Here is a 22,456-nt window from a genome sequence, read left to right as displayed (position 1 = left end):
TTGTCAATCACTACCACAACCACCATCATCCTTACCACCATCATTCTTCCCGTAATCACCCCTACAACTATCCTCCTCATCATCACATGATTACCATCATAACCACCACCACCATCATCATCATTATTATCATTGTCAACATCATCATTAATATTGTCAATCACTACCAAAACCACCACCATCACCAACACCACTATCATCCTTCCCATAATCACCACCACCATTGTCATCATCACAGCATCACCATTATAACCCCTGCCACCAACATCATCATCACCACCACCATCTTCATAATTATCATCCTTATCGCCATCATTATCACTAGCATCACCATTTTTATTGTCGTCATCTCCAGTAACCTCAGCACCAACAATCTCCATCACCCTCACAATAAAATAAGCTTCCTTGCAGCAGAGATTTTTAACTCTTTTGTGTCCCCTTCCTTATCCCTAGAACCCTGCAGAAACTAGGCACTCAATTAAGTTTGTTAGATGACTCCTCATCCATAGATTCGCTAGGATATTTTATTTAAGCGAAAATGGCAGAGATGTTGACAGTCATCAGGCATACTCTAACAGAGATGCAATTGATTTGTATTTATCCGAGGGACCAGGTTTAGAAGCTGGAGTCCCAGATGTTCCCAGGTCCACTGTGGAGGTCCCAGGAGCTGAGGAGAAGGCCTCTTTAGTGAAAGTGTCAAACCCTCTCATGGCAGAAATGCCAGCAGGTAGGAGTATTCATGGACCTTGCTGCATGTGGGGCTTGAGCTGGGTCTCTCTCTGAAGAGACTTGGGCCAGAAGGGAAAGGGAATAACTTGTGCTGTCCCAGCTCTTTTGCTCATAGAGGACATAGGGGCATGTGAGGAGGGTTCAGTTCTTGCTCTGCATGGTGTAGGATCAGGCGCACTGGAACATCAGTGGAATACTCACTGCTGGTGGTGGGTACAGAGCTCCATTGTGTGAAACCTGCATAGAGACGGAGGGAGGAGGGTAGGTAAGGGTTAAAGGAGTGGTGGGGCACTATATAGGGGTGAGGGTACCCTGTTGCAATGGAAGGAATTTCCCAGAACACGAGCCATTGAAGATTCTCTATCAGCACCCTCAGATCCAGAAAGCAGATCCCCAGGAAGAACTCAGTCCAAGGTGAAATAGAAACCATGAAGTTCCAACCTTAGCTGTCACATACAGACAACATGGCCGAGCATTCAATAGCCAGGCAGGGAGTGTGACCTCAAGGCAGAGAGTAGAGGCTTCCCAGCAAGGAGGAAGAGACTCCAACCACATCACAGCTACTCACCATTGACATAGAGACTGTCCCTGTCCAGGGTGTAGGGGCCCAGCTCAGTGATGCCATGGGTCAGCTGGCTCAGTTCCCAGTATAGCTGCTCTCTGTCCAGTCCAGGGCTTTTGGGGTCAGGGCGGTAGGTGCAGATGGCATCCACTTTGGTGGCTGCCCCATCCTTCTTGGGCCTGGGGAGGGCAAGATTGGGGGAAGACAATACATGGATTGCCTAGGGAGGGGTCCTGAGATCCCACGGGGCAGGACAGGATGGGGCCAGAGGAAATGAGAAGACTGGTAGAGAAGTGAGAAGCCACACTTCCATTCTCTGAGTACACTGACTCTCAGCGACTATAAGCAGAATCATGGATGCAAGGATTTTTATAAAATTGCAAAGTGGAAACTTTTTAATAAAATTGCAAGAGGAGAACTCATACTTGAGACAGGTAAAGAGTTGGGATGAAAGCAGGTGGACAAGGCATGTTTTTCTTGGGAGAAATCCTGGGAACAGCATTTAACAGAATTTAACCACTTGTGGAAAGGCAGGTAGGGCAAAGGAGGGAATTCAGAGGGATGACCAAGGTAGAAGCCCAGTCGTGCTGATGGGCTCTGCATCTCTCAGTTGAGGTGGGAGGTGGTAGGATCAGGAAGCACATTGGTCTTGGAGCCACTGCCTGCTGGATTCCACCTGTGCTGTGGACATCTCCAGGGAGTGCAGAAAGGAAGCAGGTCAGACTTCTCAGATCAGTCAGACTGGCTGTTCTCAGTTCTCACCTGAGTAAGGTCAGTCTGCAGCCAGAGTACAGAGGGCCAACACTGGTGTTCTTGAACAAAGGCCTGAGCTGTGGAGGAGGGAGAAAGAGGTGAATGGGAGGACTGAAGTCATAGGGATGTGGTAGAAGGGAGGTGGGCAGGGCGGGCAACAGTTGGTGGGGCTGGCATCAGTGGTTGGGGCATGCATATCTGGGGGCAAGATGAGGTAGGTGAGATCTTCCATGCTCTGCAACAGGTGAGGTGGGCAGGACTGAACATGGTGAGTGGGGTAGAATGAGGTGTGTGGGGCTCTTACCAGACCCTGAAGGACTCTCTCTGTGGTGTTAAACTTTCCAGAGCCAGGGTGATGCATGCTCTCCTCATACCACAGGTTAGTGATGGTGAAGTTAAGTGTGAATAGCACCAGGAGAGGGCTGGCGGCTATAGTGAAGATGGGAAATAAAGTGTTTAAAAGTAGACTAACATGTAAGAATTTGTGATAGAGGCTGGGCGCGGTGGCTCACGCCTGTAATCCCAGCACTTTGGGAGGCCGAGGTGGGTGGATCATGAGGTCAGGAGATTGAGACCATCCCAGTTAACAGAGTGAAATCCTGTCTCTACTAAAAATACAAAAAGATTGCCGGGCATGGTGGCGGGTGCCTGTAGTCCCAGCTATTCGGGAAACTGAGGCAGGAGAATGGCATGAACCCAGGAGGCGGAGCTTGCAGTGAGCCGAGATCGTGCCACTGGACCAGATCTAGCCTGGGTGATGGAGACTCCGTTTCAAAAAAAAAAAAAAAAAAAAAAAGATTTTGTGATAGAATTGTTTCTAAACATATGCAACATGATTTAAAGTGACAAAATAAAAGGTTTTCAGGCCTCTCTTGACTATAATGATAGATAGTTTTCATAGAGCATACTAAATAATAGTAGTTAGATGCTGAGCATAGCTCTTGGTGCATATTCACTATTCCATACTACTAGACATTATCTACTACTTTGTCAACATCACGATCATCATCAACATCAGCAACACTGTGACCATCACTATCATTATTGTCATCACCACCAGCATCAGCACAAAACCATGACCATCATAATTCCTATCATCCCCACCCATTGCCATCATCACACCACCAGCACACCAACCATCATCATCCATATAATCACCACTAGCACATGGTCACTAACACCATTATCATATCATTCTTACCGTCATAACCACCATCACCACCACCACCACCATCATCATCATTATCACCATCATCACCACTATCATTATCCTTTTTGTCAACATCACGATCACATTGTCAATTACCTTCAAAACCATCACATCACCACCACCACTGTCATCCTTCCCATAATCATCACCACCACTATCGTCATCATCACCGTCAAAACCACTACCACCACCATCATCATCACCATCATCATCAGCAATGCCATCATTGTTGTCATCATGTCCACCACCATCATCACCACCACCCCTATCATTATCATCATCATCATCACAATAATATAACCTTCCTGAGGACAGAGATTTGTATTTCTTTGGTGTTCCCTGCCTTATCCCTAGGGCCCTGAAGCAGCCAGACTCTCAATAAAATTTGTTGGTTGACTTCTCATCACTACATTCACTAGGACTTTTCATCTTTATTTGAGTGAAAATGGCGGAGTTGTAGGCCAGGTGCGGTGGCTCACGCCTGTCATCCCAGCACTTTGCGGGACCAAGGCAGACAGATCACGAGGTCAGGAGTTCGAGATAAGCTTGACCAACATGGTGAAGCCCCATCTCTACTAAAAATATAAAAATTAGCTGGGCACGGTGGCATGCACCTGTAATCCCAGCTATCCAGGAGGCAGAGGCAGGAGAATTGCTTGAACCCAGGAGGCCGAGGTTGCAGTGGGCCAAGATCACGCCATTGCATTCCAGCCTGGGCGACAGAGTAAGACTCCATCTCAAAAAAGGAAAGAAAAAGAAAAGAAAATAGCAGAGATGTTGACACTCCTCAGGCATGCTGTAATAGAGATGGCACTGAATGGTACTCACTCGCGGGTCCAGACAGGGAGGCTGGAGTTCTCGAGGTTCCCAGGTACATTGTGGAGGTATCAGGAGCTGAGGAGAAGGTTTGCTGTATTAGTGAAAGCAGCAAACCCTCTCACGGCAGAAACACCAGCAGGTAGGAGTATTTATGGCCCCTGCTGCATGTGGGGCTTGAGCAGGATCTCCATCTGGAGATGGGCCAGAGGGAAAGGGGAATAACTTGTGCTCTCTCAGTTCCTTCCCTCATGAAGAGGATATAGGGGCATAGAAGGAGAGGAAAGCTCCTGCCCTTTATGGTGTAGGATCAGGAGCACTGGAACATCAGTTAATACTCACTTCTGGTGGTCATCATGGAGCTCTGATGGGTGAAACCTGCATTGAGATGGAGGGAGGAGAGTAGGTAAGTGTTAACGGAGTGGTGGGGTACCCTGGTGCAACAGAAGGAATTTCCCAGAACACGGGACATTGAAGATTCTCTATCAGCACCCTCAGATTTAGAAAGCAGATCCTGAGGGTAAACTCAGTCTCAGATGAAGAAGAAACCACGAGGTTTTGACCTTGGCCACCACATACAGACAACATGGCTGAGCCTTCAATAGCCAGACAGGGAGTGCGACCTCAGGCCAGAGAATAGAGGCTGCCCAGCAAGGCAGAAGAGACTCCAGCCACATCAAAGTTGCCCACCATTGACATAGAGACTGTGTCTGTCCAGGGTGTAGGGGCCCAGCTCAGTGATGCCATGGGTCAGCTGGCTCAGCTTCCAGTACAGCCGCTCTCTGTCCAGTCCAGGGCTTTGGGGGTCAGGACGGTGGGTGCAGACAGCATCCACTCTGGTGGCTGCCCCATCCTTCTCAGGCCTGGGGAGGGCAGATGAAGCAAATAACAATTTAAAACTTGCCTCAGGGGGAGTTCTGAGATTTCCTGAGGCCAGACAGGAAGGGACCAGAGGAAATGAGAAGCCTGGGAAAGAGGTCATAAGTCACATTTAGATTCTCTGAGTGTCCCAGCTGCCAGCCAGCCCAGGACTGTGAACAGAGTCATAGATGCAAGAACTTTTTATAAAATTGCAAGGTGAAGCCTGCATTCTCATGGCGTGGAGACAAGAGTACTCAGACATGAGACAGATGAAGAGCTGGAATTGGGGATGAAAGCAAGTGGATGAGACATGTTTGTCTTACGAGAAATCCTGGGGACAGAATTTAACAACTGGAGGAAAGGGAGGTGGGTGGAAAGGAGGGAATTCAGAGGGATGACCAAGGTAGAAGCCCAATTCTCCTGATGGACTCTGCAGAATCTCTCTGTTGATTGGGGCGGTGCCGATGGTATCGAGAGACAGATTAGTTTTGAACACACTGCTTCCTGAATTCCATCTTTTGTGAGGACATTCACAGGGATGGCAGGAAAAAAAAAAACCAATCCAAACTCTTTGAGTCTAGGAACAATTGGGGCAGCTAGGCTAGCTCTTCTAAAGTCTCACCTGAGCAAGGTCAGTCTGCAACCAGGGTACAGAGCATCAACACTGGTGTTCTTGAACAAGGGCCTAAGCTGTGGAAGAGGGAGAGGGAGGTGACTAGGAGGGCTGGGGACATAGTGGTGGGGCACAAGTGTGGCGGACGCAGCTGGCACCAGTGGGCAGGGCTTGTGTCTATGGGGTAGGTGGATGAGATTTTCTTCCATGGCCCTGGCATGGGTAATGTTGTTGGGACCAGGTAAGGTGAGTGGGGCAGAGTAAGGTGGGCAGATGTCTCACCAGACCCTGAAGGACCCTCTCCGTGGTGCTGAACTTCCTGGAGCCAGGGCGACCCATGTCCTCCTCGTACCGCAGGTTATTGATGGTAAAATTGAGGGTGAATGGCAGCAGGAGAGGGCCAGTGCCTGTAGTAAAAGGTGGGAAACAAACACTATTGCGTTTGTATTTTTAATCAGTTGCATATAGTTAAAATAAGTCTATTGAAAACTCCTCAAGGTTCTCGACTTTTGCAATAGACTTGAAGAGTGCAATAAATTTATTTTTAATCATATGCAACAGAATTTAAAATGAATGAAAAATAAAAGGTTGCTGTGCCCTTCTTGATATAAATTATTTTTTTAAAAAACATATTAAATAATACTTGTTAGATTCTGAGCTCAGCTTTTGGTGCATATTCAGTGCTGAAAAATATCAGATATTACCTGTTACCTTTGTCATCACCATTATCATCATCATAATCATGATCATCATCATCATTATTGTCAGCATCAGCACCACCACTATCACCACCATGACAATCCCCATCAATGCTATCACAAACATCATTATCACCATTGTCATCTCATCATTACCATCATAATCACCATCACTGTCATCATCTGAATAATCATCATCATCACGATCATTGTCATCATAATCACCATCGTCATCATTATTGTCATCCTCAGTAACACCACCATCACCAATGTCATAATCTACATCAACACCACCACAAACATCATCATCATCATCACCATAATCACATCATCATTACCATCATAACCAGCAACATTACTGTCATCATCCAAACAGCCATCATCATCTTTACCATCATCATCACCATTGTTATCATCATCACCACTCCAACATCATCCCCACAGTCAATACAACTGTCATCATCATCATTATTATAATTATTGCCAACATCCCCATAATTATTGTCAATTGTAATCCCCACCACCACCACCACCATCATTCTTCCCATGATTACCCCCACCATAATCATCATTATCCTTACCATCATCACCACCACCACCACCACCACCACCACCACTGCAGTCATCATCACCGCCACCCCCATCAACATCATCACAATAATATAAGCTCATTGAGGGCAGTGTTTTTTCTTTTTTTGTTCCCTGATGTATATCCAGGTCCTGATACACAGGCAGTGCTCAATGAACTTAGTTGGTTGATCTATGGTTACTAGATTTACTATGAATTCCCATCTTTAGTTGAGTGAATAACGACAGAGATGTTTACACTCATCAACCATGCTCTAAATATCATTGACTGGTATTTACCTGTGGGGCCAGGGAGGGATGATGGAGTCTCAGAGGTTTCCAGCTGTACTGTGAAAGTCCCAGGAGCTGAGGAGAAGCCCTCATCAGTGAAAGGAGCAAGTGCTCTCATGGAAGTAATGCCAGCAGGAGGGACTATTCATGGGGATTTTTGCCTGTAGGGCTTCAGCTGGGATTCTGGTTAGCTGGGGCAGTGGGGATGGGGAATAATTTTTGCCCTCTATGTTCCTTCCCATATGGAAAGAACGTAAGGGCTTATGAATAGAGGTCAGCTCCTGCTAAGTTTGGTGTAGGATTGGGGCCACTGGAACATCAGTAGAATACTCACTGCTGGTGGCAGGCACAGAGCTCTGCTGGGTGAAACCTGCATAGAGAGGGAGGGAGGAATGTGAATAAGAGTCAAGTGGGAGGTAGGGAATCAAACAAAAGTCAGGACTACCCTGATGGAATTAAAGGAGTTTCATGGAACAGGGACATTTGGAGATTCTCTGTCAGAATCTGAGTATCAGGGAAGAAGGTACTAAGGATGAAATCAGTTCAAGATAAAGAAGAAATCATGAAATTGTGACATCAATCACCACATACAGACATGTCCTAGCCTTCAGTGTCCAGGCAGGGCATGTGACCTCAAGTCAGAGAGTAGAGGCTGCCCAGCTAGGAGAAAGAGACTCTAACCACATAACAGCTGCTTACCATTGACATAGAGACTATCCCTGTCCAGGGTGTAGGGGCCCAGCTCAGTGATGCTGTGGGTCAGCTGGCTCAGCTCCCAGTATAGCTGCTCTCTGTCTAGCCCAGGGATTTTGGGGTCAGGGCGGTGGGTACAGATGGCGTCCACTCTGGTGGCTGCTCCATCCTTCTCAGGCCTAGGGAGAGGTGGTGAGGGGAATGGCAATAAATGAATTGCCTAAGGAGAGATCCTGAGATGGCAGAGTGAAGGACAAAAAGGACAGAGGAAGTAAAAAGTCTATTACAGAGGTGGGAAGCATTACTTAGATTCTCTGAGTGCACTGGCCGGCCTGGGACTGTGAGCATAGTTGTGGATATAATAGTTTTCCCAAAATGGCAGGGCGGATCCTGCATTCTTAAAGCCTGGAAACAGGAGAGCTCAGATTTGAGATAGGTGAAGAGCTGGAATTGGGGATGAAAGCAAGTGGTTGAGGCATGTTTGTCTTGAGAGAAATCCTGGTTACAGAATTTAACACCTAAAGTCAATGCAGGTGGGGGGAAAACAGGGAATTCAGAGGGATGGCCAGGGTAGAAGTCCAGACCTGTTGATGGACTCTGGAATTTCTCAGTCTGTTTGGAAGTGGGGGCGGGGGCACTGCTAATAGCAGGAGACAGGTTAGTCCTGGAGCTACTGTTTCCTGAATTCCATCTTTGATAAGAATAATCACAAAGAGGACAGGAAAAAAGAAGTCCAAACTCATTGAGACTAGGAACAATTGGGGCAGCCAGGCAGGAAATTCTAAGGTCTCACCTGAGCAAGGTCAGTCTGCAGCCAGAATACAGAGGGCCAACACCCGTGCTCTTGAACAAGTGCTTGAGCTGTGGAGGAGGGAGAGAGAGGTCAGTGGCAGGGCTGAGGAGGCAGGGGCAGGGCAGAAGTGAGGTGGGTGGGGCTGGCTCTAGTTGGTAGAGCTGACATCAGTAGGTTGGATGGGGCTTTTATCTCTTGGGGTGAGGGGAGGTGGGTGAGATCTTCTGTGGCCATATAGATACATAGGTGGGACTAGGTAAGATGGGTAGGGCAGAGTGAGATAGGTGGGGCTCTCACCAGACCCTGCAGAACCCTCTCCGTGGTGTTGAACTTCCTGGAGCCAGGGTGACCCATGTTCTCCTCATACTGTAGGTTAGTGATGGTGAAGTTGAGTGTGAATGGCACCAGGAGAGGGCTGGTGGCTATAGTGAAGGTGAGAAATAAACACTATGTTTGAAAGTAGAGAACATTTAAGAGTTTGCAATAGACTTATTTCTAAATATATGCAACAGGATTTAAAATGGGTAATAAAACATAATGTTTTCATGCCTCCTTTGACTATTATGATAGATGTTTTTCATAGAGCACATTAAATAACTGTAGTGAGATGCTGAGCATAGGTCTTGGTGCATATTCAGTGTTCCATAGTGCCAGATACTATCTATTGCCATTGTTAACACCAACTTCATTTTCAACATCACCATGATTATCTCCATGAGTATTACTGTCATCATCATCACCATTAGCACCAACCCCGCCACTACCAGCACCACCATCATCATCATCATCATTACCACCACAACCATCATCATCCTAATCATCACCTCCATCACCATTTTCATCATCACCATCATCATTGTCAATATCACCATGCTTGTCACCATCAGTAGTATTATTGTCATCATCACCACCACCATCATCATTATCCTCATCATCCCCATTACCAGCAGTGCTATCATCATCGCCATCTTCATTACCATCAGTGTCAACATCACCATCATTTTTGTCAATCACCACCACCATAATTATTACTGTCTTCACATAATTATTATCATCATAACCACTACCCCCACCATTGTCATCATCCTCATCATTGTCATAATAATTAGCATCATCACCACCATCATCTATATCATGATCATTATCATCATCATCATCACCATCACCACCATCATCATCACCACCACTTACATCATCATCATCATCACAGGAATATAAGCTATCTTAAGCAGAGATTGCTATCTATTTCTATGTTCCCTGCTGTATCTTCAGGGCCTGGCACATAGTAGGTGCTCAATAAAGTTTACAGGTTAACTCCTCATCACTAGATTTACTATGACTTTTATCTTTATTTAAGTGCATAATGGCAGAAATGTTTATATTCATCAGGAATGCTCTAACGGAGATGCCACTGGCTGATACTTACCTGTAGTTTCAGGGAGGGAAGACAGGATCCCAGAGGTTCCCAGGTTCACTGTGGAGGTCCCAGGAGCTAAGGAGAAGCCCTTATCAGTGAAAGCAGCAAGCATTCTCATGGCAGAAATGCCAGCAGGTAGGACTAGTATGAGGCTTGCTGCATGTGGGTCTTGAACTGTGTTTCTCTTTGGGCACAAGGGAGAAGGAATAACTTGTGCTCTCCCAGCACCTTCTCTCATGAAGAGGACATAAGTGTGTATGAGGAGGGCTCAGCACCTGCCCTGCTTGGAGTAGAATTGGGGGTACTGGAACATCAGTTGAATACTCACTGTTGGTGGTTGGTATGGAGCTCCAATGAGTGAAACCTGCAGAGAGAGGGAAGGAGGATAGTGGGTAAGGGTTAAGGAGAGGTGGGGGGATGAAATAGGAATCAGGGCTACCCTGGTGGATTAGAAGGGGTTTCATGGAACAGGAGCCATTAAAGGTTCTCTATCAGCACATTCACTTCAGGGTCCAAGGTCTGGAGGATGAACACAGTACAAGATGCAGAAAAAAAATAATGAAGTTCTAACATCAATCATCACATGCAGACAACATGGCAGAGATTTCAACGTCCAGACAGGAAGTGTGACCTCAAGCCAGAAAGGAGGGGCTGCCCAGCAAGAAGGACGAGAATCCAACCACATCAAAGCTGCTCACCATTGACATAGAGACTGTCCCTGTCCAGGGTGTAGGGGCCCAGCTCAGTGATGCCATGGGTCAACTGGCTCAGCTCCCAGTACAGCTGCTCTCTGTCCAGTCCAGGGCTTTGAGGGTCAGGGCGGTAGGTACAGATGGCATCCACTCTGGTGGCTGCCTTGTCCTTCTCTGGCCTGAGGAGGTTAAGTGGGTGGAGGGGGTGACAATGAAAGGATTGCCCAGGCAGGGGTTCTGAGATTCCTGAGGGAAGGACAGGGAGGGGACAGAGGAAATGAGAAGCCGGGGAGAGAGGTGAGAAGCCACAATTAATTTCTCTAAATGCACCAACTCCTAGCCAGCCCTGGATTAGGAGCAGAGTCATGGACACAAGAATATTTATGAAATTGCAAGGTGAAACTTCCAGTTTGATAGCACGAAGACAGGAGAGCTCAGACTTGAGACAAGTGAAGAGCTAGAATCAGAGATAAAAGCAAGTGGAAAACCCACCTTTCTCTTAAGGGAGACCTTGGGAACAGAATTTTAAGACTTAAGGGAAGGGATAAGGAGGAATGGAAGGTATTAAGAAGGATGAGTGGAGTAAGAACCCAATCTTGATGATGGGCTCTGCAGAATCTGTCACTTGAGTGGGGAAGTGCTAGGATCAGGAGACGCATTCTTTCTTGAAGCCACTGCCAACTGAATCCCACTTCTGCTGAGGACGCTCACAGGGAGGGCAAGAAGGATGCTGCTGGGGCCTGGGAACACTTGGGTAAGCCCTGATTGGCTATTCTAAGGTCTCACCTGAGCAAGGTCAGTCTGCAGCTGGAGTACAAAGGGCTGATACTGGTATTCTTGAACAAGGGCCCCAGCTGTGGAGGAGGGAGAGAGAGGTGATTGGGAGGGGTGATGAGGAGGGGCAGGGCAGAAATGAGACAGGTGGGGCTGACACCAGTGGGTACGGCTTGTGATTTGGGGTCAAAGGTGATTCACATGGGATCTTCTTGTACATCCCTGGCATGGGTGATGCAGGTAGAATCTGGTAAGGTGGGCCAGGCAGTTAGATGGGTTGGACTCTCACCAGACCCTGTAGGACCCTCTCCGTGGTGTTGAACTTCCTGGAGCCAGGGTGTCGCATGGCCTCCTCATACTGCAAGTTGGTGATGGTGAAGTTGAGGGTGAATGGCAGGAGGAGAGGACCAGGCACTGTAGTGTGGGTAAGAAACAAACTCTATGTTCAGAAGTACAGAAATTATGGATTTGCAATAAAATTATTTTTAAATATACACAGCATTAAACGGGATGGACAAAATGAAGATTTTTGATCCCTCCCTTAACTATAACGATAGAATTTAAAAAGACACATAGCATATCATATCAGTTGGATGCTGAGCCTAGCTTTCATTGTATGTTCATTGCTCAATAATGTCATACCTCATCCCTTACCTTTGTTACCACCATCATAATCACCATCATTGTCACCTACAGCATCATTATTGTCATCATCATTGCCACCACCACCACCGTAATAATCCCCATAATCACCACCAGCACAACCATCACCACCACCATCATCATCATCACCGTCATTACTGCCATCATCACTGCCACCACCATCACCATAATCCCCATTGTCATCATCATCATTGTCACCCACACCATAATAATTGTCATCACTGCCACCAACACCACCACCATAATAATCTCCATCATCACCACCAGCACCAGAACCACCATCATCATCATCACCATCACTGTCACCCACACCATCCTTGTCACCACCACTGCCATGACCACCACCATGATCATCTCCATCACGACCACCAGCACTATCATTTATCACACTCAACACATCATCATCATCATAACCCCCACCACTGTCATCATCCTCACCACCTTCATCATTATTATCATCATTGCTACCATAAGCATCACCATCATCATCAAAACTGCCACCACTATCATCATCACCACCCGCCACAGTCATCATCACAAGAATATAAGCTCTCTGATGGCAGAGATTTTTATATGTTTTGTATACCTGCTGTATCCCCAGGGTCTGGCACAGAGGAGGTGATCAATCACATTTGTAGGTTGACTTATCATCACTAGATTTACTATGATTTTTACCTTTATTTGAGTAAATAATGGCAGACATGTTTCTGCTCATCAGTCATGCTCTAATAGAGGTGCCATTGACTGGTGCTCACCTGTGTGGCCAGGGAGGGAGGCTGGAGTCCCAGAGGTTTCCAAGTGCACTGCAGAGGTCCCAGGAACTGAGAAGAAGCCCTCATTACTGAAAGCAGCAAACCCTCTCATGGTGGAAATGCCAGCAGGTAAAACTATTATGGGCCCTGCTGCATTTGAGGTTTGAGCTGAGCGTCTCTATGGAGCTAGGGCACAGGGGAAAGGGAATAGACTGTGCCCTTGAAGCCTTTTCCCTCACGAAGAGGACATAAAGGGATAAGAGGTAATGCTAGCTCCTGCCCTGCTTGGTGTAGGACTGGGGGGACTGGAACATCAGTAAAATACTCACTTCTGGTGGTTGGCACAGAGCTCTGATGGGTGAAGCCTGCAGAGAGAGTCAGGGAGGAGAGTGGGTAAGGGTTAAGGAGAGGTCAGACCAAATAGGGGTCAGGGTTACCCTAGTGCAATGAGGAAAGTTTCATGAAGCATGGTCATTGAGAATCTTCACCAGCACCCTCATATGGGGGAAGAAGGCCTTGAGGGTAAAATCCGTGCAAGATGAAGATGAAACCGTGAAGTTCAAACCTCAATCATCACATATAGAGCACATCATCAAACCCTCAATGGTCAGACAGGGCATGTGACCCCAGGACAGACAGTAGGGTCTACCCAGCTAGGAGGAAGAGCCTCCAGTCACATCATGGCTGCTCACCATTGACATAGAGACTGTCTCTGTCCAGGGTGTAGGGGCCCAGCTCTGTGATGCTGTTGGTCAGCTGGCTCAGCTCCCAGTATAGCCGCTCTCTGTCCAGTCCAGGGCTGGTGAGATCAAAGCGGTGGGTGCAGATGGCGTCCACTCCAGTGGCTGTCCCATCCTTCTCAGGTCTGGGGAGGGCAAGAGTGGGGAATGGCAATTAATGGATTGCCTAGGGAGGGGTCTTGAGCTTGCTGGGTGAAGGACAGGAAGGGGTCAGAGGAATTGAGAAGCCTGGTACAGACGTGAGAGAAGTCACACTTTGATTCTCTAAGTGCTTTGACTCCCTGCCAGCCTGGGATTGTGAACAAAGTCATGGATGAGAGGATTTTTATGAAATCACAAGGTGCAACCTGCATTCTCACAGCAATGGGGAAAGAAGAGCTGAATCCTGAGACAGGAGAAGAACAGGAATTAGGGGTGAAATCAAGTGGATGAGGCATGTTTGGCAGAAATTCTGGGGACAGACTTTAACAACTGAAGGAAAGGGAGGTGGAGGGAATTTAGAGGGGTGATGAGGGTAAGGGCTCAATCCTGCTGATGGACTCCGAAGAATGTGTCAGTTGAGGTGGGAGGTGGTAGAATCAGGAGACAAACTGGTTCTGGAGCCATTGCCTCCTGAATTCCATCTGTGCTGAGGCCATCCCACGGTAGGGCAGGAAGGAAGGTGACCAAACTTTTTGGGCCTGGGAACAATTGGGGAAACCAGGCTGGAAATTCTAAGGTCTCACCTGAGCAAGGTCAGTCTGCAGCCAGAGTACAGAGGGCCGACACTGGTGCTCTTGAACAAGGGCTTGAGCTGTGGAGGAAGGGGAAGGAAGTGAGTGGGTGGGCTGAGGTTTAGGGATGGGGCAGACATGAGGTAGGAGGGGCTGGCATCACCAGTTGGGGCTTGCGTCTCTGGGGCCAAGGAGTGGTGGGTGAGATCTTCCGTGGCCCTGGCATGGGTGATATAAGCAGGACTGGTAAGGTGGTGGAGCTCTTACCAGACCCTGCAGAACCCTCTCCGTGATGTTGAACTTTCTGGAGCCAGGGTGTTGCATGTTTTCCTCATAATGCAGGTTAGTGATGGTAAAGTTGAGGGTGAATGGTATCAGGAGAGGGCCAGCGGCTGTAAAGGGGTTGGGAAATAAACACGATGTTCAAAAGTAGAGAAATATATAACAGTTTGCAATAGACTTATTTTTAAACATATGCAGCAGCATTTCATGTGGATAAAAAATAAAAGATTTTCATGCCTCTCTTGACTACAATAATAGAAGTTTTTCATAAATAAGCATATTATATAATTGTAATGAGATGGTGAACATAGTGCTTGGTGCATATTTAGTGCTCAGTAATGTCAGATGCTATTTTTTTACCTCTGTTATTGCCATCTTCGTCATCAACATAACCATAGTTGTTGCCATGGCTATCATCGCTTTCATCACTATCAACGTCAGCACCATCACTACCACCATCCTCATCACCATCACCACCACAGAGATCATAATCAGCATCATCACCACCAGCACCATCATCATATTATTATTACCAGGATAATCACCAACACAATCATCATCATCATCATCATCATCATCATCTTCATTATCCTCATTGTCAACATCACAATCATCATTGGCACTCGTCATCACCACCATCATCATCACCACCACAATCACCTCAAATATCACCAGTATCACCACAATCATCCCAAACATCACCACCATCACATCATCATTCCTGTTATAATAAGCACCACTATTATCACCATCATCTTCATCACCATCTCCATAATCATCATCACCATCACCAACATCATCAGCAGCATTGCCATCTTTATAGTCATCTCCATGATATTATCATCATCTCCATCCCCCCCACTATCATCATCACTGCCACGCTTATCATCCTCATCATCACAAGAATATAAGCTCTCTGAAGGAAGATATTTTTATCTCTTTTGTATTCCCTGCCACATTCCACAGGTCTGGCACAGAGTAAGTGCTCAATAAAGTGTGTTGGTTGCATCAGCTGCACTAGATTTGATTTGCTATGATGTTTCATCTTAATTTGCATGAAAATGACAGAGATGAAGACACTTACCATTGACTGGTATCATTGACTGGTGCTCACCTGTGTGGCTGGAGAGGGAGGATGGAGTCCCAGAGGTTGCCAGGTACACTGTGGGGGTCCCAGGAGCTGAGAAGAAGCTCTCATCAGTGAAATTAGCAAGTACCCCCATGGCAGAAAGGCCAGCAGGTAAGACTATTATGAAACTTGATGCATATGGGGTTTGACCTAGATCAGTCTGTAGCTGGGGCAGAAGGGAGGATGAATCCCTTCTGCCTTCCCAGCTCCTTCTCTTAAGAAGAGGAGCTATGGTTTTATATGGAGAAGGGTCAGCTCCTGCTCTGCTTTGTGTAGAACCAGGGGCATGAGATTATCAGTTGAATACTCACTACTGGTAGTGGGCACAGATTTCCGATGGGTGAAACCTGCAGAGAGAGAGGGATTAACCTGAGTAAGGTTAAGGTAGAGGTGGATAACCAAATAGGGGTCAGGGCTACCCTGGTGAAATGGAACCGGGGCTGCTGGAGGTTTTCTATCAGTATCCTCACATCAGGGAAGAAAACCCTGAGGGTAAACCCAGTCTTCAACATAAAGAAGAAACCATGATGTTCTGACATCAACTATCAAATATAGACGACATTGTCAAGCTTTCAATGGCCAGGCAGTGAGTGTGACTTCAAGCCAGGGAGTAGAGGATGCCCATCAGAGAGGAAGAGCCTCCAACCACATCACAGCTGCTCACCATTGACATACAGACTGTCTCTGTCCAGGGTGTAGGGGCCCAGTTCAGTGATGCTGTGGGTCAGTTGGCTCAGCTCCCAGTAGAGCTGCTCTCTGTCCAGCTCAGGTCTTTTGGGATCAGGGTGGTAGAGGCAGACAGCGTCCACTCCAGTGGCTGCTCCATCCTTCTCGGTCCTGGGGAAAGGAGGTGGGGAGAATGACAATGAAAAGATTACCTAGGACAGGTCTTGAGATTGCTGATGGAAGGACAGCAAAGGAGAAGGGAAAATGAGAAACCTGGGAAAGAGGTGAGAAGCCACACTTAGATTCTCTGAGTGCACGGACTACCAGCTTGCTTGGGACCATAAACAGAGTCAAGGATACAACAATGCTTATAAAAGTGCAAGGGTGAAATTTGCATTCTCATGGCATGGGAAAAAAGAGCCCAGACTTGAGACCACTGAAGACCTTGAAATGGGGATGAAAGCACATGGGTGAGGCATGATTGTCTTGAGAGAAATTCTGGGGACAGAATTTAACACCTAAAGGAAAGGGAGAGAGAGGGAAAGGTAGGGGCTCAATCCTGATGATGGACCACGCAGATTCTCTCTGTTGAGGTGAGGTGTGGGGGTGTTACTATCAGGAAACACACCGGTCCTGAAGCCAGTGACTCCTGAATTCCACCTTTGGTGAGGATATCCCTAGGAAGTGTATAAAGGAAGATGTGCAAAGTCTATTGGAGTGAGAATAGTTGGGACAGCCAGGCTGGCTATTCTAGCCTCACCTGAGAGAAGTCAGTCTGCAGCCAGAGTACAGAGGGCCAACACTGGAGTTCTTGAATATGGGACTAAGCTGTGGAGGAGGGAGAGAGAGGTGAGTAGGAGGGTTAAGGTCCCTGTGTGGGGGCAAAAGTGAGGTGGGTGGGGCAGGGCGCAGTGGGCATGGCTGGCCTCAGTGGGTGAGGCTTGCATCTCTGGGGATGAGGGCAAGGTGGGTGCGATCTTCTTCCATGGCCCTGGCACAGATGTTGTATGAGGGGCTGGGTATCTGGAGTCGGGGAGAGTGAAGAGGTCAGGGTACTAACCAGACCCTGCAGGACCCTCTCTGTGGTGTTGAACTTCCTTGAGCCAGGGTGATGCATGTCCTCCTCATACTGCAGGTTGGTGATGGTGAAGTTGAGGGTGAACGGCACCAGGAGAGGGCCAGCAGCTGTAGTGGGAGGGGGAAACAAACATTACGTTTAAAGTGGAGAAAATAGGAATTTGCAACAGACTTATCTTTAAACATGTGCAACATTTAAATTGAATGACTAAATAAATATTTACCATGCATCCCTTTCCTATAATGACAGAATTTATTTACTTATTTTTTTGAGATGGAGTCTCACTCTGTCACTAGGCTGGAGTGCAGTGGCACCATCTTGGCTCACTGCAACCTCTGCCTCACGGATTTAAGCAATTCTCCTGCCTCAGCCTCCCAAGTAGCTGGGACTACAGGCATGCACCACCACGCCCGGCTAATTTTTGTATTTTTAGTAGAGATGGGGTTTCGCCATGTTGGCCAGGATAGTCTCGATCTCTTGACCTCGTGATCCACCCACCTCGGCCTTCCAAAATGCTGAGATTATGGATGTGAGCCACCGCACCTGGCCTGACATAATTTATTTTTTAAAGGATGCTTTATAATAATAGTCAGATGCCGAGCATAGCTCTTGGTGCATATTCAGAGCTTAATATTGTCTGATGTTATCTGTTATCTTTTTTATTGCCATCATTATTGTTGCTATCATTGTCACCATCACCATCATTATTATCATCATCACCACCATGATAATCCCAAGCATGACCACCACAAACATCATCATCACCACAGACAACACATCACCATTATCAAAACCCCACGACCATCACTGGCATCATCCTCATCACCATCATTGTCATTTTCATCAACATCACCAGTCTCATCATCACCATCTCAAACAGCACCCCAAAAAAGAAAAAATAAAAATAAATAAACAGCACTACCATCACCATCATCATCATCACACTCAACACATCATCACGAATATCATAACTGTTACTGACATCCTCATGTCCATCATCATCATGGTCAGCACCACCACCACCATTATCACCAACAGCATCACTATCATCATTGTCATCATAATCATCATAAATAGCACCACCACCACCATCATCATCACACTCAACATATCATAATTAATATCATAACCACCACCACGATCATCATTATCATCACATAAACAGAAGCTCACTGAGGGCAGACATGTTTTTATTGGTTTTATTTTCCTTGTTGTATCCCTAGGGTCTAGTACACTATAGGTGGCCAATTAATTTTTTTGGTTCACTCACTATCACTAGACTTACTATGATTTTCTATCTTTATTTGAATGAAAATGGCACAGATGTTTACATTCATCAGGCATGCTCTAACAGAGATGCCATTGACTGGTACTTACTTGTGGGGCTGGGGACGGGGGATGGTGTCCCTGAGATTTCAAGGTCCACTGTGGAAGTCCAAGGAGCTGAGAAAAAGTCCTCATCAGTGAAAGCAGGAAGTACTCTCATGACAGAAATGGCAAGAGGGGAGACTATGGGGTCTGCTGCCTGTGTGACTAGAGATGGGTCTTTCTTTGGAGCTGGGGCAGAGCAGAGCTTGAGTAACTGCTGTCCTCCTATCTCCTTTGCTGAAGAAGAGGACCTATGGGTTTACGAGGAGGGGTAGCTCCTGTTCTGCTTGGTATAGAATCAGGGGCATGTGGACATGACTTGAATACTCACTGCTGGTGGTGGGCACAGAGCTCCGATAGGTGAAACCTGCATAGAGAAGGAGGCAGGAGAGTGCGTAAGGGTTAAGGAGACGTTGGCGACCAAATAGGGGTCAAGGCTACCCTGGTGCAAAGGAATGAATTTCATGGTACAGGGGCATTTGAAGATTTCCTATCAGCATCCTCACATCAGGAAAGAATGCCCTGAGGGAATACGTCCACAGTGATAAAGAAACTATGAAGTCCAGACCTTAGTCATCCCATGTAAAACACATGACAGAATTTTCAATTGCCAGGCAGGAAGCGTGACCTCTAGTTAGAGATTAGAGGCTGCCCAGCAAGAAGGAAGAGACTTCAACCACATCACAGCCACTCACCATTGACATAGAGACTGTTCCTGTCCAGGGTGTAGGGGCCCAGCTCTTTGATGCCATTGGTCATCTGGCTCAGCTCCCAGTACAGCTGCTCCCTGTCCAGTCCAGGGCTTTGAGGGGTAAGGCGGTGGGTACAGATGGCATCCACTCCAGTGGCTGCCCCATCCTTCTCAGACCTGGGGAAGGTAGGTGGGGAGAATGACAATGAAAGGATTACCTAGGACGGGTCTTGAGATTGCTGAGAGAAGGATGGCAAGTAACCAGAGGAAATGAGAAACCTGGGAAAGAGGTGAGAAGCCACACTTAGATTCTCTGAGTGTGCAGACTACTGGCTTGTGGGGACTCTGAGCAGAGTCATGAGCACAACAGTTTTGATAAAAGTGCAAGGTGAGGCTGGGCACGGTGGCTCATGCCTGTAATCCCAGCACTTTGGGAGGCCAAGGTGGGTGGATCACCTTAGGTCAGGAGTTCGAGACCAGCCTGACCAACATGGAGAAACCCTGTCTCTGCTAAAAATACAAAATTAGCCGGGTGTGGTGGCCCGTGCCTGTAATCCCAGCTACTCGGGAGGCTGAGGCAGGAGAATCGCTTGAACCTGGGAGACACAGGTTGCGGTGAGCCGAGATCGTGCAATTGCACTCCAGCCTGGGCAACAAGAGTGAAACTCTGTCTCAAAAAAAAAAAAAAAAAAAAAAAAAAAAAAAAAAAATGCAAAGTGAATCCTGCATTCTCACGGCATGGGGACAGGACAGCCCAGATTTGAGGCCAGTGAAGAGCTGGAAATGAGGATGAAAGCACGTGGCTGAGGCATGATTGTCTTGAGAGAAATCCTGGAGACAGAATTTAAGAACTAAATGAAAGGGAGGGGCAGGGAAAGGAGGAAATTCAGAGGGATGACTGGGGTAGGGGCTCAATCCTGATGATGGATCATGCAGATTCTCTCTGTTGAGGTGGGGTGTGGGGGTGTTACTATCAGGAGATACAGTGGTCCTGAAGCCAGTGACTCCTGAATCCCATCCTTGGTGAGGATATCCCTAGGAAGTGCAGCAAGGAAGCAGTGCAAAGTCTTTTGGAGTGAGAATAATTGGGACAGCCAGGCTGGCTATTCTAGCCTCACCTGAGGGAGATCAGTCTGCAGCCAGAGTACAGAGGGCCGACACTGGAGTTCTTGAACAACGGACCAAGCTATGGAAGAGGGAGAGAGAGGTGAGTAGGAGGGCTAAGGTCCCCGTGTGTGGGTGCAGAAATAAGGTGAGCAAGGCATGGCCCAGTGGGTGAGGCTGGCTTCAGTGGGCATGGCTGGCCTCAGTGGGCGAGTCTTGCATCTCTTGGGGCAAGGACGAAGTGGGTACATTCTTCTCCCATTACCCTGGCTTGGATGTTGTAGGAGGCACCGAGTATCTGGGTCAGGGCAGAGTGAGGAGGACAGGGCACTAACCAGACCCTGCAGGACCCTCTCTGTGGTGTTGAACTTCCTGGAGCCAGGGTGATGCATGTCCTCCCCATACTGCAGATTAGTGATGATGAAGTTGAGGGTGAATGGCACCAGGAGAGGAACAGCTGCTGTAGTGGGAATTGAAAATAAATACTGTGTTCAAATTAGACAAAATAGGAGTTTGCAATATACTTATCTTTAAATATAGGCAGCATTTCAATTGACTGACAAAGTAAATATTTACCATGCCTCCCTTGTCTTCAATGACAGAATTTATTTTTTAAAGGATATTATATAAAATAGTAGTTAGATGCTGAGCATAGCTCTTGGTTCATATTCAGTGCTCAATATTGTCTGATGTTACCTGTTATCTTTATTATTGCCATTATTATTCTTGCTATCATTGTCACAATCACAATCATTATTATTATCACCACCACCATAATAGTCCCCACCATGACCACGACAAACATCATCATCACCACACTCAATATGTCACTATTATCATCATAACCCCATGACCATCTCTGGCATCATCCTCATCACCATCATTGTTATTGTCATCAACATCACCAGTTTCTTCATCGCCATCATCAACAGCACCACCACCACCATCATCCTCACTAACATCATAACCGTCACTGACATCATCCTCATATCCATCATCATCGTGGTCGGCAACATCAACACCATTATCATCAGCATCACTATCATCATCATCATCATCATCATCATCATCATCAACAGCATCACTACCACCATCATCAGCAGCATTACCATCATGATCATCATCATGATTATCATCATCGTCATCAACAACTAGCACCACCACCGCTATCATCAACACATGAATAAAAAAGCTCACTGAGGGCAGAGACACTTTTATTGGTTTTGTTTTCCTTGCTGTATCCCTTGGGTGTGGTACACAGTAGGTGGCCAACAAGTATTTTTGGTCCACTCACTATTACCAGATGTACTGTACTTTTCCATCTTTATTTGAGTGAAAATGGCAGAGATGTTCACACTCATCAGGCATGCTATAATAGAGATGTCATTGACTGGTACTTACCTGTGGGGCTGAGGAGGAAGGATGGAGTCCCTGAGGTTCCAAGCTCCACTGTGGAAGTCCCAGGAGCTGAGGAAAAGTCCTCATCAGTGAAAGCAGAAAACACTCTCATGGCAGAAATGGCAAGACAGGGGACTATTATGAGGTCTGCTGCATGTGGGCTTCAGCTGGGTCTGTCTTTGGAGCTGAGGCAGAGGGAAGCTTCAATAACTTCAGCCTTCCCAGCTCCTTTGCTCATGAGGAGGACTTATGGGTTTATGAGGAGGGGCAGCTCCTGCTTTGCTTGGTGTAGTATCAGGGGCATGTGGACATGAGTTGAATACTCACTGCTGGTGGGGGCCACAGAGCTCCAACGGGTGAAACCTGCATAGAGAAGGAGGGAAGAAATTGTGTAAGGATTCAG

At 47.0% G+C, this 22,456-nt stretch overlaps 1 protein-coding gene and 1 long non-coding RNA gene across 2 annotated transcripts in view; one reads left to right on the top strand and one right to left on the bottom strand.

The window, feature by feature from the left end:
* The window catches only part of LOC126942911 (uncharacterized), a 600,821-nt gene that overhangs the window by 431,226 nt on the left and 147,139 nt on the right, over positions 1-22,456 (top strand). The gene's annotated exons all lie outside the window — the stretch shown is intronic.
* Positions 1-22,456, bottom strand: part of MUC16 (mucin 16, cell surface associated) — a 150,815-nt gene that overhangs the window by 40,312 nt on the left and 88,047 nt on the right. The window contains 36 exon segments of the mRNA XM_050771029.1: positions 931-966; positions 1,298-1,470; positions 2,054-2,121; positions 2,349-2,473; positions 4,083-4,148; positions 4,413-4,448; positions 4,761-4,933; positions 5,554-5,621; positions 5,827-5,951; positions 7,110-7,175; positions 7,435-7,470; positions 7,800-7,972; positions 8,587-8,654; positions 8,884-9,008; positions 10,013-10,078; positions 10,332-10,367; positions 10,702-10,874; positions 11,482-11,549; positions 11,759-11,883; positions 12,888-12,953; positions 13,214-13,249; positions 13,577-13,749; positions 14,350-14,417; positions 14,605-14,729; positions 15,734-15,799; positions 16,060-16,095; positions 16,413-16,585; positions 17,175-17,242; positions 17,475-17,599; positions 18,870-18,935; positions 19,192-19,227; positions 19,556-19,728; positions 20,670-20,737; positions 20,991-21,115; positions 22,057-22,122; positions 22,381-22,416. Coding sequence (XP_050626986.1) covers positions 931-966; positions 1,298-1,470; positions 2,054-2,121; positions 2,349-2,473; positions 4,083-4,148; positions 4,413-4,448; positions 4,761-4,933; positions 5,554-5,621; positions 5,827-5,951; positions 7,110-7,175; positions 7,435-7,470; positions 7,800-7,972; positions 8,587-8,654; positions 8,884-9,008; positions 10,013-10,078; positions 10,332-10,367; positions 10,702-10,874; positions 11,482-11,549; positions 11,759-11,883; positions 12,888-12,953; positions 13,214-13,249; positions 13,577-13,749; positions 14,350-14,417; positions 14,605-14,729; positions 15,734-15,799; positions 16,060-16,095; positions 16,413-16,585; positions 17,175-17,242; positions 17,475-17,599; positions 18,870-18,935; positions 19,192-19,227; positions 19,556-19,728; positions 20,670-20,737; positions 20,991-21,115; positions 22,057-22,122; positions 22,381-22,416 — 3,312 coding nt within the window.

The sequence above is a fragment of the Macaca thibetana genome, chromosome 19 (genome assembly GCF_024542745.1).
Source record: "Macaca thibetana thibetana isolate TM-01 chromosome 19, ASM2454274v1, whole genome shotgun sequence".
In the NCBI taxonomy this organism is placed as follows: domain Eukaryota; kingdom Metazoa; phylum Chordata; class Mammalia; order Primates; family Cercopithecidae; genus Macaca; species Macaca thibetana.
The sequence above is the reverse complement of the archived record's forward strand: the minus strand, read 5'-3'. Positions and strand labels throughout refer to the sequence as shown.